At 39.6% G+C, this 16,123-nt stretch overlaps 1 protein-coding gene across 1 annotated transcript in view; it reads right to left on the reverse strand.

Moving 5' to 3' along the window:
* LOC136857790 (uncharacterized) overlaps positions 1 to 16,123 on the reverse strand; it is a 793,681-nt gene that overhangs the window by 24,187 nt on the left and 753,371 nt on the right. The window contains exons 6-9 of the mRNA XM_068225167.1: positions 13,150 to 14,217; positions 12,896 to 13,065; positions 8,909 to 10,960; positions 1,917 to 5,378 (exon numbers count right to left, since the gene is read on the reverse strand). Of these exons, the coding sequence (XP_068081268.1) occupies positions 1,917 to 5,378; positions 8,909 to 10,960; positions 12,896 to 13,065; positions 13,150 to 14,203 (6,738 nt within the window). The 5' untranslated portion in view covers positions 14,204 to 14,217. The remainder of the gene's footprint in view (positions 1 to 1,916; positions 5,379 to 8,908; positions 10,961 to 12,895; positions 13,066 to 13,149; positions 14,218 to 16,123) is intronic.

A 16,123-nucleotide genomic window follows, 5' to 3' on the forward strand; every position in this document is an offset into this window, starting at 1 on the left:
TTTCCTATATATACAGTATATATTGTAGCCACTGATGCTTTCACAGCCCGCACTTATAGACACGATAACAACAGTTCTCTGCGACACGTAAAAAATTTCACCTTATTTTCTTGACACAGCATAAGCCCAAAAGCCTATACAGTATCGTGTCTACAGTATATATTGTTGTTTTGTGGAGCCAAGCTGAAGGAGGAACGATCCATAATGGCCCCAGTGACGTCGATGTGCTGGAGCCTTGCTACCTGCTGTACAACCAACCTGACTGGGGGAGGACCGGCACACATCAGTCAGATACTGCTATAGCGACCGTCATTGGCCGCTACATTGCTCAAGAGGTGCAGAAACTATGAGGCACAAGGAGTGAGAGATTTCCATATCTGGAGGTTTCTAAAGGGCTTGAGTGACTGACGTATCTCAAAGGGCCGCCGTAAGTCAGGAGCGACCTGCGAGACAAGTTCAATTCAGTTGAGTTGGAGCTCAGCGAGTGAGCAAAGGAGAACGAAGGGTGCTATGGTCACAGATTCAGTAGTATGGGCGAGCTCAGTGTGACCTCCGTCAGTCAGCGGCTGAGTGAGAGGACAGGCTGAGCCAAGTGTACTAATCTGTTGGAGTGTCCGGAGCAAGCTGCTGAAAGAGAACATTGCGTGTTCTGGTGCAGCATGGAAGAGAACATCAGATTTCGGCATGAGCTGTGAATGGAGTTTTACCTGAGTGTGTGGACAGTGGATACTATCTTGAACTGCTAGACTGACAAGTGCAGACTGTGAACTGTAGACTGTGACAGCGGTGACAAAGTAGCGAGTGAATTAGTGTGAATGAATGGTGAAAAATAAGAGAGAGTACGTTAACTGTATAAATGTGTATCGTGTACTATGAGCGTAAGTTGTAATCTCGGTATACCTGTGAGTGTTAATGTGTAGGCTAGTAATTAGTTAATCAATTTTAGAAGGAGAATACTACCAGTTTCTGTATTCATTTATTTACACCGCCAACTCGGACCAATATGTCTATATACCAAGCGGACTTGCTGCGCATGTTAATGCTCTATGGCTACGGAGCCAAGCACTGCATTCAGGAGACGCGTGGGCCCAAGCCCCACCGTCGGCTGTCCAAAAATGGTTTTCTGTGGTTTCCCATTTTCATTTCCAGACAAATGCTGGGACAGTTCCTACTCATAGCCCAAAGCCGATTCCTGCCTTACCCAATTTCATTCACTACCATTCATTTCATCTTCATTAGCTCCTCAAATAACGTTGGCATCGGGAAAGGGATCCAGCCATAAAAACATTCTATATACATTCATCTCACCTTATCCCCGACCTCGTATCAAGAAATGGGACAAAGGGATAGGCACACACACATATATATATATCAGTAAAGAACTGGAATCTGAGATAGCCTAAGGCTTTCTGCAGATTACGTTATAATGTAGAGTAATAAATAAGATACAGGATTGTGAGTGACCGCAAAAAACACTCAACAATGTTGCGAGATGGACAGATTGTAAATGGGGTGAAAAGTCAGATTGTTTCACAAAGAGGAAAATTTCTCCCAGTTCTAATTACTGTGTTGATGGAGTGGAAGTACCTAATGGGGAATACTCTTAAGTTATAGCAGAGAATGGATCAACCAAAGTATGGCTACTACATCACTGTCAGAGAAGCACCATGTTCTACCAGAAATGCTATAAATATAAGAAATTTAAAACTATGCTTTTATGAATCTAGGCTGCACCTATTCCTTTTAACGTACCTTGACAAATATTCCTTTAGAGACATATGTTATAAAAACATAACAAACAATGGCAAACAATGTCAGAGCTTATCGAGAGACAAAGAAGAAAAATTAATTTTAAAAAATATTTTGTTAAGAAATTGACAAAAATCAATTTTCAACAGATAATTTAGAACATTTACCTTTTTCTTTTCTTTGACTCCATCAGAATCAAGGTTTTCCTTTTTCTGCTGCTTCTTCTTCTTACGAATATAGTCAAACCCAGAACGAAATTTACGGCGGACGGTACGTAGTTTGATTCTTTTCCCAACTCGTGGGGTCGCTTCAGCAGGTAGGGGTAGAATAGGAAGACCATCATCTCCAGTAGTTAACTGAGGTAGCAATACGACTGGCTCTGGAGAAATACACTCTGAATCTTCACTAGCCAGAGCGGACAACTTTTTTGATGCAAGCACTCTTAGGAGATCGTGGTTCAAGTGTCTACTACTGTTTAATAAATGCCGTTTTGAATTGAGAACTGCCTTGTGGCTACGTAGAGCTGCTGCACTGCGTACACTTGTTCGTCCAGGGTTGCTGATACCCCTTGTTACCATACCGGAGCTATTTCGAAGCACCGTATTTGTCCTCACCTCCGAACTAACCAAACAAGCTTCCGTAATAGTGGGAGGGGCTGATGCTGGACGGTCTTCCCCAAACACTTCACGAATAGTAGCTTTTCGACGCAATGCACGAGTTTGAGTTCGTGTCCTAGACCTAAACGTATCAGAAGAAAAGTTTTCCCCAGCAACACCTTCATCACGACGGAAAGCGTCACAAAAATTAAGAGTTTCTTTCTTAAAGTAGCGTAAAGGACTCGAGTCAGAAGTATCACAGATAGCTTCACTTCCTTCATCCTTGTTTTCCTTAGGAGACTTCCTATTAAACTGTTTTCTAGAGGGGGATTCACACTTTTTATTGTTCCCTTTAGAACCTGGAGATGTCTTGGGAAGTCCAGTACTCTCTACAGTGTCAGACAAGGGTAAACGTGGAGGAATTTTCTCAACAAACCACTTTCGATCCAAGGATTTCTTGCGAGGAGATTTGCTACGGCTATATCTGCGCATAAGCTGATCCACTATGGAAGTGTTATTGTCATTTGCACTATTTTTCAATCTGCTAGATATAGTAGTAGATGAGGTTGCTTCTTCAGAATCAACAGCACCATCCTCACTCTTGATATCCTGTTGCCAACTCAATGAAAAGTTGGATGTGGAATCTAGATCACTATCAGCCAAATCACTGCGGTTGCAACTCCAAGAGCGTTGAGGAATAGCAGAACTATCGAGAAATTTGCTACGAACCATGTTACAAAAGTCACTTGAGTCCATGGTAGATGTGGCAGGAGAATTCGGGCATGGATCTAGATCTGGCAATGATGCAGACAAATGACGTGCATGAGGTGGGCGAGGTATATTGATAAGCTGAGCTGGCATACGTAACGATCGCTTGAAACGGTACATTTCCTCCTCCCACCCAGGATAGAAGTCTGATCCGTCACCAAACTGTGTCTTTTTCTGTTTATTTGGTGACAGTTTTGGTTCACTGTCAACTGCCGACACTTTCACTGAAGTGGAGGAATCCTTGGAACGTAATCTCATGCCAATAGATTCAGCACCAACACTCCGCTGCTTACGACGACGAAGTCGCTCTGCAACTGTCTCCTGATGTTCTTCACTGCTACTATCATCGGTATAATCACTATCACTGTCACTGTCAACACTACTGCTACTGCTGCTCACACTTTCCTCCACTGATAAAACACTAAATTTCTCATTCCTGTCTAGTCTAGCCTTTATTTCAGCTAAACTAATTTCATCCTCCACATCTTTGTCATATTTCTGTGATGGTTTCTTATATCTACCTTTATGCTTAATTAAAGGCATATCTTCATCAGATTCATCCTCCTTTACTTTCTTAATGACTTTGTTTTTCTTTGGAGTACATTCATTCTTCTCCATTCTCTTACAGTCATCTCTTTTTTCATGATCCTTCAAACTTTTCTTTCCTTTTTTGCACTCAACATCCTCTTTTCCATCCTCTTTTACAGATTTCCGACCATCATTTTTCAGTGCCTTTTTTCCTTCATCCTTCGTTAATTTCTTACTTTCACAATTAAATACTTTCTTTGTATCTTCTTTAATAATCTTTTTGGCATCACTTTTAAATATTTTAATAGTTATAGGTTTCTGAAGTTTCTTTTCATCATCTTCTTTCCTCTTTCCATCCTTGGTAGCCTCAGAACCATCTTGCTTAGGTGATCTTTTATTTTCCTCTTTCATCTCGCCTCTCACTTCCTCTTTTCCAACTTTTCTTAGAGTAACTTTCATTATGTCCTTATCTTTTAAACCTTTCTTTTCATCCTTAATATCTCTTGTTACTTCCATTGCAAGTTCCTTCTGAATATTATTTCCTTCTTCTTTAAGAATTTTCCTGCTTACTTTTGATGGGCGTGTATTTTCTTCTTTGATCATCTTACTTTCTTTCTTTAATGACTTGATTTCCTTAAGTACTACTTCCTTTTGTTCAAGGCCTTTCTTTTCTTCTTTTTCTTCTTTTGAAAATTTCTTGGTTTCATCCTTCTGTATTTTCTTTCCACTATCTTTTAATAATCGTCTGATCTCTTCTCTTACCATACTTTTCTCTTCTACCAAGTGCTCTTCATGATCTGTCTTCTTTCCCCTGTCATCATTAAGTATTATATCGTTCTTAAATACCTTTCCATGCTCACTTTCCTCTTCTGTTCCTCCTGGTAATAAAGGCTGAGATTCCTGAATTGCATCTTTATCTTTCTTAATTGACTCAATTGTACCTTCCTTTTCTACAGAAGTATTCATAACAGGAATAACATTTTCCTCTGTCTTATCAGGTTCAATTTTATCACTCTGATTACTAACCGATGCCAATGCTGCTTTCCCTTTCCTACGAGTCTTTTTCTTTACATTTACTCCTGTCCTCAGCTGTTCAAGGAAATCATCACATGTTGCTGACCAAAACGGGTCCTCTGGTTCAGACGGACCTGCAGCATCTGGACCTTTTGCAGTAGCATCATTGTTATTTGTAGAATTTGTTTGCTCTTCTGCAATTTCAACTGGAGACAAAATAGAGATGGGAACTTGCTGTTTAGTGAGAGATTTTCGGTCTCTTCTCATTTCATCTAATGTCTGTCTTTCTAACACAGGCATTTCCCCCTCTGAATCACTGTCCCGAAAATCAAACACAGATGTTTCTGAGGAGCTTCTGAGACCCGAAGTATCACGTGGAGGAACCAACGATGTTCCAGTAACATTACTACCAGACTGTTCATCATCAGGACGACTGAAAAGCCTCCTCCTAGGGGCTGGAACTCCCCGTTCACGTGTAAGTTTGGGTGGACTGCCACCACTTGATGCACCCCCACTAGCACTGCTACTCTGCACGGCAGACAAACGGCCCAGAACATCCGGAATTGGTGGCTGAACAGATGGTGGTGGAGAAAAGACTGTAGGAGTACCAGGCGTTGTACGTGGTGAATGCACAGAACTGTTGGATGCAGATACAACACTGGAAGCTGGTGTTGGGGATCGGAACTGATGCATCATATTCATCTGTTCCAAACTTGGACCAACCTGAAAATACAGAAAGATAAAATGAATAGATGAACACACTATCTCATAATATGAAATACATATATATGTGTCTTCAGTGTAAAATTAGTTTTTACTTGTTGTTTAAAAGGGCCCTAAAAAAATTAGTTCAATGTAAGCTCAATTTATTATTACAAGTAATATATGACATGTTTAGCCCGTATTGTCAACTTGGAACAGTTTAAAAATATTAACATTAAAAGTTCCACCTTTACAATACTCACGACAAAAGTTTTTATTCTTAAAGCAAAGTTATAGGGACATGTTTCGTCCCTCTTAGGGACATCTTCAGCCTAGTGAAGAACGAAAGTTAAATAGTTAAATAGCATAACAAAAATGTGTTATGAAGTCCATGTCTACAACAACTCAAATTTACAGGGTCTTAGTGTGCCATTTGACAACAAAGAGGTGACGTGAAATCACTTTGAAACATCTCAACATTTTTCAAGTATAAAAGAATCTTATGTCTGCTGACACACAGGTTAAGATTCTTTTATACTCGCATAACGATGAGATGTTTCAAATGGATTTCTTGTCACCACTTTCTGGTCAAATGGCACACTTTTTTTTTGCTTTACGTCGCACCGACACAGATAGGTATTATGGTGACGATGGGACAGGAAAGGCCTAGGAATGGGAATGAAGGGCCACGGTCTTAATTAACGTACAGCCCCAGCATTTACCTGGTGTGAAAATGGGAAACCATGGAAAACCATCTTCAGGGCTGCCGACAGTGGGGTTCGAACCCACTATCACCTGGATGCGAGCTCACAGCTGCGTGCCCCTAACTGCATGGCCAACTCGCCTGGTAACAGCACACTTAAGACCATGTAAATACGAGTTGCTGTATACATGAACTATATAACACTTTTTATGTCATGTTAATTTTACTACTTAACTTCCGTTTTTCACTAGGCTGAAGATGTTTGCAAGAGGGACGAAATATGTACTTATAACTTCGCTTTAAGAATAAAAACTGCACTGTATTGTAAAGGTGGAACTTATAATTTATTCATGGTCTAAACATAACTTCTAAATTCACACTTTGGGAATAGAATAACTGAAAACTAACCAAATGGAGGTTCAGAAACAGGCAAGTAAGCTTTTTAGTTTTAAATTACAGATGTTACTGTGATCATAGCCAAGGGACCTTTCATTTTATGTGGAATCTGAACCACATGCACATGACTTTTCTTTTCAAAATTTGCACATGTATTGGCCGGGATTCAAGCTGCAATTAACTTGGTATGAAGTTAGTGACAATGCCCTGAGGATCAAAAGGAAACACAAAAACACCGATAGCAGCTGCTCCGAGTTCACTGCTGCCACAGTTTTATCTATCACAAAATTACATTATTTATTTCATCCTCTAAAATGCTTCAGTATCGTAAGCACACAGTAATAACGAGTACTGTGTCTACTATCACTGATGAGAGGACTGAAATAGCAGTCACAAAGGTAATTTTATATCCATACTTATTGCGAGTGATTTCCCTAATATTTTCTTGAGTTTTGAACAAAAGTAAGAAACAAAGATTAGCTAATCACACTCCACTTAAGCATTAATAACACTGATCTCCTGTGCGAGTAAGTGTTAAATATGAAGGTACACTATTATGTGTTACTGAATAATAACGTTCTTATAATAAGCAACTACAGTAGCTTTTATCCAGGGCTCCACCCATGTCAACCGGGTTTTACAAATCCAAGTAAGCGATTGTGTTCTCTGGGTTTCATAAAATAAACCACAAAGTGGAACACAAAAGTGTATCACTTTTAGCTACTGCAGAAAAATGGATTTGAATAAACCTAGGGTAAACCTTGGCCATCAGAGGTTCGATGAAAACTTTTAGGAGGTAATACTTCCAATGCTGCTGTTTTTGTCAGCTACACATCACAACTTCTTGTTATTTATCTTACTGCCAAGTGCAGCATTGTTACTATGGGCAATCTTTTCAAGGTATATGGTCTCATGGACTTTATCATAAAACTTTCTATGCTCTATAATTCTTCTATTCATAGTTTGAGAGGTCTTTTAACAGTTTAGGCAGCACCAAACTAACCCTAAGTAATGCTCCTCCCATACCAAGGATGGGGTTTCTATTATTAACAAACATTAAAAGATGTTATTGTGAATGACTTCTTAAAAATAGGTACGAGGTCCCAAGGACATTTTTGTAGAACAGTTTTGATCTAAAATTCTCATGCACATCTTTAATGGTTTAGGCAGCGTGAGCTAAGAATGAGTTTGTGTAGTGTCATTTTTCTTCTGAGTTGTTTCTCAGAAACTGTTACTGCTCAGCTTCCTTTCATCACAGTGTAATATTTAATAAACAGAAACTTTCCTCAGGAGATCCTCTAGGCAAAAGCAAAACTGCATGAAAATCTGTACAGAGGTTCTTGAGTTGTACATACACAAGGGTGTCCATATGATCGTGTGTAGGGAGAGAGGCCTAGACCTGGGGGTGTGTAGTATTTTTAATATTTTGGAAGATGAATAGAGACTTGTATTCCACGGTAGAATAACACCCACTGTGTGTATCCCCTGCCTGTTGGTGTGGGGGTACTACCACTTCTATGATATATAGACTTTCAAATCATTTTCTTGAAAGAGAAACACTTGACTACATTAGATTTTTTCCTTTCCCTGAGAGCTAGGACATGGACACCCTTGTACATACCTTGAGGTTTTTATATATGTATAGAAGAGATGTAGTGGCTATATGAAAGGATTACAAACTCACTATGCTTTCAAGATATGCACTGATATTCTGTAGTCCAGAATTTTATGTAGGTAGCACATTTTTACCCCATCCTTAGCACCAGAAAAGTTTGAACAAAATACAATTCTACGTATTTATGGATAAATCATAGAATTTAACACATTTGTGATGTGATAAAACTTTGGATCTAATGCCATTTTCAGGAATAAAATTCTGACACAACCATGCAGGATGTCACAGTAGCTTCCCGCATTGCAAGTAACTAAGTGCTGTAAACATTCAATAACACAGGTAACTATTGCTTGAAAATTACAGAAATATGCTTTCCCCATCACGGATTGACATGACAAAGCCCACCCAACTCAGTATTGTAATGTCCATCACCGCAGAGTAACAGTTAATGCTATTTGCTGCCATCCTCGGAGGGCCGGGTTTCGTTCCCAGTATTGCCAGAGATTTAAGAAGGGCAGGAGGCTGGTACGAGTATGTGGTTAAAATGGTACAAGCAGCTCACATTCATTATGGGTGTGCCTGAAAAGAACTGTACCCCCTAAGAATGAGGACACTATTTACTTACAGGATCACAGTCAAGTTTTATAATGCAGTAATTGTAATTCTTTTAAAAAACTGCCTTAAATCAGAAAGTAGTTTGAAATATGATTCTGGTTTAATTGCATAATTCATGGCTCTGCATGCATGGGAAAAACATTCTCAAAGAGAATGACAGTGACATGCTAGGATGATTCTTTTTCACAATATCAAAAGGTACACTTTGTAGAAGCAACTCACCTGTTTAAGTTCTGCTTTGGTTCTTATGCGAGCAGCAAGGTAAGCAGCAAACCGATCAAGATCAGCAGGACCAGTGTTACTGTTGGCAGTTAGATCATGCTCAGGTCTGGAATCAACCTGCAACTGTTGTTGCTGTTCTTGCTGTTGTAGTTCCTGCTGTTGTTGCTGTTGCTGAAGATGCAACTGCTGTTGTGGTTGCTGCTGCAGTTGTTGTTGTTGTTGTTGCTGTTGCTGCTGCAGAAGGACATGCTGTTCTTGTGCCTGTTGCTGAGAAGCAGGAACTCTCATTGGAACAGTACCCGATTCCGAATCGATACAAACAGAGTCCATGGCTTTAGGTAAGTGGAATTTGTGTGTAGGATATGTCACCTGGTTTCCAAGAGTTGGTGCTGGTGACGATAACTTCTGACGTATCTGCGGCACTTGTATTTGAGGAATATTAGGTTGCACGGATCTTCTATTATTTTGTTGAGCAGCCTGCTGACTCTGAAGACGAGCATTCTGTTGAAGTTGATTCTGTAACTGAGAAATTCGAGCTTCTTTGATTTCCAGGTTGCTGCGCAATATACTGATAACCCGTTTGTCTGTCACTCCTCCATTTCCTAAGCTGATTTTACTACTGCTAGTTGTAGTACTATTAGTATTAGGCAGCTGAGGAACTGTTGATGTTAGCAACCTCTGCAGAGCCTGCTGACTACTGTGGACTTGTTGCTGTGTTGAATGATTAGGGTATTGCTGACTATTATGAGGTGACGTATATGCAGTGTTCTGAGAGGCTTGACTCGATCCAAAATTGTGCTGAGTCTGGGGCACTCGTGGATGAACTGCCATTTGATGTGAATGTGCTGACTGTTGCACTGAGTGTACAGAGGTATTTAAATTTGCTCTAATATTAGACGCAGCAAAATCTGTTTCAGATAGCACAGTAGCACTGTTCATACTAAGATTCCCATTGTGCAAACTGCTTGCAAGCTGCTGCTGCTGCTGCTGCTGGTGTTCTTGCTGTTGCTGCTGAGCTCTTGATGCCGCATATGAGGAGAATCTCTGTTCTATCTGCTGATCTATCCAAGTGTCCAAACGAGGCATTTTAGCTGCTGCTGATTGTCTCATGTCTCCACTCCTCTTCTGTCCAGCAACAACTCCTTCTCTGCTTGTATTTACAGAAGGAGAATAAGCAATGTTTGTTGGTGTTCCTGAGTAATCAACTCGATTACCACAAAAATTTGATCCTGCATCTGAAGACCTCTTGGAAGTGTCACATGCAGATGGCATGGAATAGTGTGTGTTTGATGCATGGCTATAAGGTGGCAACATGGCAGATGCTGATGCACTATTACTGGAGTGTCTCTGTTGCATCTGTGCAACTGATGTCTGATAATACTGAGAAGTTTTGTGCTCAAAAGAGGTTAAATTTGCAGATGTAGTTTTCTTAAAGCTAGCAACATGAGGCAATGTGGCTTGTTGATGAGCAAATACCTGAAGGTGTGAATTTGCTCTAGCTGGAGAACGTTGCTGAGAATCAGATGAATAATTTGATGATGGCACTGCACTATTATGAGAAGCAGCAAAATTTGGAAGGAAGTCTACTTTGGGAGAGGAAGTAACACTGCTGTTATTACCATTATTTGTGGTAGCAGCACTACTGTTATTTGGACCTCTTGTATCAAATGAAGGGTATGCCATACTGGAAGGTAGCTGTAATGGTGGTAATACAGCTCCCTGCTGGGGAGTACGACTTCTTCCACTGAGCTTTGCACTTCGATGGTGGTCTAGTGATACAGGAGAATAGCTAGCTATGTTGTAATTTCCATCACTATCATCTTTAGCAGTAGAGTCAGCAGACTGGCGGACAGTTTTAACAGATAAATCCAGTGGAGACTCCCGTTTGCTTCTTGAGTTTCCACTCTGCAGTGAAGTTGAGCCTGGTGCAGCACCCGCAACAGGCGTAACAGGTACAGCAGAGATCTGGTGTCCGTTTGTCAAAAGGCTAGAAGGATTTGCTGGTGTAGCTTGCAGAACAGAACGTCCAGATGTTGCAGATGCATAGTATGCCTTAAATAAAATAAAAAATGTATAAATTAAGGATTTACAAATAACTTACACATGTTAAAGATCCTGTAATAATAAATAAGTTAACTGTTCCTATACAACACTAACTTTTTAAATGCTTTCAAATACTCAACACTTATGTTTATATGAATCCATTTATTATTATTATTGTTATTATTATTATTATTATTATTATTATTATTATTATTATTATTATTATTATTATTATTATTATTATTATTATTATTATTATTATTATTATTATTATTATAATATTTAAATGTTATAAACATCTTTGAGTTTACATTTCTTTTAAATCTTAAAATGAAGTCCAAAGATGGTTGGCAGGTTGTAGTGATGCACATTCAGACTAGTAACAATTAGAGTTTGGAAGTAATCAAGTAAGTAATTGAATTACTTGATACTTTAATTATGGTCACTCTCCGAAGACCGAAAAAGAAAGTAGTGGGTCGTCAAGCAAATAGCATTATTATTATTAATTAAGGTCACGGCCGCTTCCTTCCCATCCCATTCTTTCCTATCCAATCATCACCATAAGACCTATTCTGTATCAGTGCAACATAAAGCAATTTGTAAAAAAAAAGTAACTTCATGTCCTGTGCTGTTGCACAACACTCTTAAGTACATCTGCAACTCAGTACCTAGCATCCATGTTAGCCAAGCTCTCGAAGATTCATCAACTGAACACCTGCTCTCACAACAGGAATATCCTGACCTTTCCCGCATACACCACCAAACAGTACACCCAATCCTTCACAGTAGGCTTATTGTGGGTCTGGAACTCCCTACTGAACGAGTTAGGGAGCCTGATACCATGCTCTTCATTCAGATACAAATACAAGAAACATCTATTATCTGTTTAGTAGGGAGTATTACCACTGTTAAAACTACATGTAGTTGGTCCCCACCCCAGAATACATATTTCTGGATTTGCATTGTGCCAAGATAACCGTACTCACTGAAGGACAGGAGTCCTTACTCATCAACATTAGACTACTCAAGAGTGGAGCGTATGATTTTTGGTAATGAGACTAGGATTGATTTAAGACTCGTCACTAAAAATATGAGAGTATGGAGGACTTCTGAACAATTCTGGGCATGAATAATCATCCAACAGCAACCCATTCATGGCACTCTGATTGGTCCCTGATATGTACAAGAGATACCAAATGTTAGTGTTAGGCCCTATAGATGTAATACTGGGGACTATTTTCTTCTAGGATAATACAAGATCTCATCATTCTAGAGTGGCATGTCAGTATATTGAAAGATACATCAGCAGAACAGACTGGCCTTCACAGTTCCCAGACATCAATCCAATTAATAATGCACTGAGTCGAATCCCATTTCTCACTTCTGAGAGCTCAGAACCTACCATAATCACTACAGTGATCAACATCTGGTGATTTTTCATCTTGTAGATGAGAGAATTTAATTTGTTTTTGTGAGTCATAAGCAAAGAATGTGAAATCATCATGTCAATCACAATCCATTGAATAGAATAAACAGCATCAATGAAGTCAAACCTATTATATGCCAAGCTTTTTGAAGTGTATATTATTAAAAGTGATATTCATCAGGTGACAAACAGTCTGGTGTGTGTGATTATATTTGGAAGCAAAAGCCGTAAAAGCAAATGTGGGTAAAAAATAGAAAAATACAATGTAATTTTCAAATGTCAAACGTGAATCAATTTACTATTTTGGGGGGGTTTTAAAAGGGTAGTTATTCATGTTTTCCATAATAACAAAGACCAACTTAGATTTAGTGCCAATGAAATACATGGCTAAGGCTAAAATAATTCCTAAACATTATAAAATTTCCATAAACTAACCACAAATGACCTAAAATTATTTAAAATTGAAATATTTTCATACAAGCAAAGACTACAAATTATGAGTTTCTTTGTCAACAAACCTGGTGAGCTGAATATTGCTGCCTAGACTGGAGAAGTTGATCAGCTTTTGTGAGAACATCCTGGGCAGGTTGGTGCTGAACAGAGGCTTGGTGGGGCTGATGGTACACATATTGCTGCTGATGGCGTTGCTGCTGCTGCTGCTGCTGCTGCTGCTGGTGCTGCTGCTGCTGTTGTTGCTGTGACTGTGACTGCTGTTGCTGAAGCTGTTGTTGTTGCTGCTGTTGCTGATGTTGCTGCTGTTGCTGATGTTGATGTTGCTGTTGTTGTTGCTGCTGCTGATGATGATGATGCTGCTGTGATAAGGGGGAAGACATGCTCATCGAGGGAGATGAAGATGGTACAGATAATGAAGATGCAGAAACAGGACTTGGAACATAGTTAGTATAGACTGAATTAACAGAACCATGATACTTAGATGTTCGATGTCCATATTGTACAGCATTCACGTTACCATTATTACTATGTTGCACTGTATTATTACCAGTCACGTAACGAGCCTGGTTTTGTTGCGATATACTATAGTCTGTATGAGTCCGATGTAAATTTTCACTTGATGACGCTAGCTTACTAGACATCTGATGCAATGGTATGGGAGCTGTGGCTACTTGTGGTTGTACCGAATGTCGATGAGAAGAGTTTGACAAGATATCTTTAGCACCTGTAGAGCCATTTCGACTAGCATGGTAATTAGATAAAGCAGCTATTGGTGGCAGATTATGACCTTGTTGTCGTGGAGGTGCTTGTTGTTGAGGCTGCTGCTGCTGCTGTTGTTGCTGCTGCTGCTGCTGCTGCTGCTCTTGTTGTTGCTGTTGCTGCTGTTGCTGCCGCTGCACGTGATTCTGGTAGCTGGCTGCTTGCAGTTCCAATGCTGAGAGCCGGCTTCCATTATAAACTGTCTGAGAGGCAGAAGGATGGTTCTTTGGAGGTAAGTACCGGTGGTGAAGAGCCTGCTGCGACGGGGGTACTACAGTGATGCCTTCTTTGCTTCTCTGGTACTGGGTGTTGGTTGAGGTCGCGTGAGGTGGCCAGTAGGAAAGAACTGATGCAGTAGCTGGGGAGGAGGTTGAGGTGGGTGCTGTTTGTTGTACTTGTCGCTGCAAAGGTACTGTAGCAGACGTGGTGGTGGCAGGTACCGAGGAGATGTTACCCCCAGTATGACTACCCCCACCCCCATGATCGTAATGCTGTACAGCTGACACTGCTTCCTGCTGTGGTTGTTGAGAAGAGCTTGCTGCTGAAGCAGGGGATGGAAGACCTTGGAAGTACTGGCGTGCACCCTCCAGAACGTTGCTAAAGCTGATGTCCATCGCCCACTGGGAACCTAGAACGAAATAAAACAATGATTTGTATAAGTTTACCCAGTACAAGTACAATCACAGAATTATGGTATAAACATGAAAGAATAACTCAAGAGAAACTTTCAAAGAATACTTTGAAATTTATTTCAAGTACGATGTGGTTGTGAAAATTTAATATTCATCAGAGAATAAGCTTCAGCAGTAACATACCATACATTTTTTTAAATGAGAATGAACTATAAAAGTGATTAAAGCAGTAGTTTCATTAATGTAATAGTTTATTTTTACTTTGAACTTAAGTTATATGTTTCATTAATGAAGAGATGGTGGTATCAAGATACATAGGAAGACGATGATAATAATAATAATAATAATAATAATAATAATAATAATAATAACAATAATAATAATCTATATATTTACAACAGTAGGGTGATTTCTGTTACCGCGAGTTATGGCTGAACTGATCGACATCGCAAAGCATTCTGACGAAAGCTCATGACCTGTCGATTTGCAGTGTATCTTTAAGAGCATAAAAATATATTGCCGTATATTTGTAAATTATTTTAAAAATGTAGCATTCTGATTGGCCAAAGCGCTCACAAGTACTTCAAGGCCACCTGATGGTCCATTGTCGGCCATGTGCCGTGACGGGAATTCTGAAGGGCGCACACGTATGCGCCGTCTGATATGTCTCCTCGATGTGGTCTACATAACTGAGCGGTCAGTCGTGGACTCGTGGTTTGTCGAGAGTATTTCATGTTTATTACACAAATATTCAAGCACTCACCATTTCTTTCTGTCAGAGTAGAGTTTCTGTTCTTCTACATCCTCACATTTCACTTTTTGGCTCTCCTACTGCTCTTTTCCCTCTCACTTCTCTGTCACGAACATTGTCCACCTAATTTCCTGTCATGGAAACCCGAAGGATTGTACCTGTACTAGGTGATGGAAATTGCTTATTTACACCAGTTTCGTACTGTTCAGGTATATCAAAACGAAGAACGTATTGTGAGCTGCGTTTTCACACTGTTGAAAAAAAAAAGTTTCTGACTGAGTTAATTATATGGACTTTAATATTGGAGATTAGTCTTATCGCTTTCTCAAAAACCAATGCGAGTGTGAAAGTCTCATGCCTCTAGTCGGTGATTATTATTATTATTATTATTATTATTATTATTATTATTATTATTATTATTATTATTATTATTATCATCATCATTGAATTAATGTAAGAATACTTGAGGCTGGAAGGTCTTCACGTTAGATATTAGTAATTTATGTTGTACATGCATTTGAGAAAAACACAGCTATTTCCAGGTTCGGAAAAACATCCAGAGAAACTTTGGTGAACATTCGGAGAGTCCGAATCATGAGACATCGATATCCTGAAGTCAGCTTCGTAGCTAACTACGAACCCACTCCAGTAATAGCTGGCGAAGGCATTGCCTTAGCCCGTAATGCATTCTGTACTTAGAGGGTTTCACAGAGTTAAGAAGTAACATCTTTACGTAAATATATCAGCGAAGCTAAACGATTAAAAATGGCAGGCTTCTATAGGCGAACCTGCCATTTCAACCAAACTTGGAACACACATGACTCCAAATAGCTAAGATGTACGGTGACACTCCGCAGGCCGTTGAAGTCTCCATCGGCATTGGGGGTGAAAAGGGGTGAAGAAGAAAATGTCCAAAATTACTGTGCGCAGTTTTCGGGTTCGTTAGGCTGATTGGTGACAGTGCCAATGACAGTTGGAATCGTGTACATCCTATTTATAGCGCGACGCGCAAATATATACAATTATCACACATTTTTATTAATTGTTTGGAAGGACCGGCTTCAACAAGGATAAACTTCCACGCGAAACAATACAATCTGAAACTAAAACGTTTAATTAAACACACAACAATAAATCTAAAACTACACAAT

This window comes from Anabrus simplex, chromosome 1, assembly GCF_040414725.1.
Source record: "Anabrus simplex isolate iqAnaSimp1 chromosome 1, ASM4041472v1, whole genome shotgun sequence".
In the NCBI taxonomy this organism is placed as follows: Eukaryota; Metazoa; Arthropoda; class Insecta; order Orthoptera; family Tettigoniidae; genus Anabrus; species Anabrus simplex.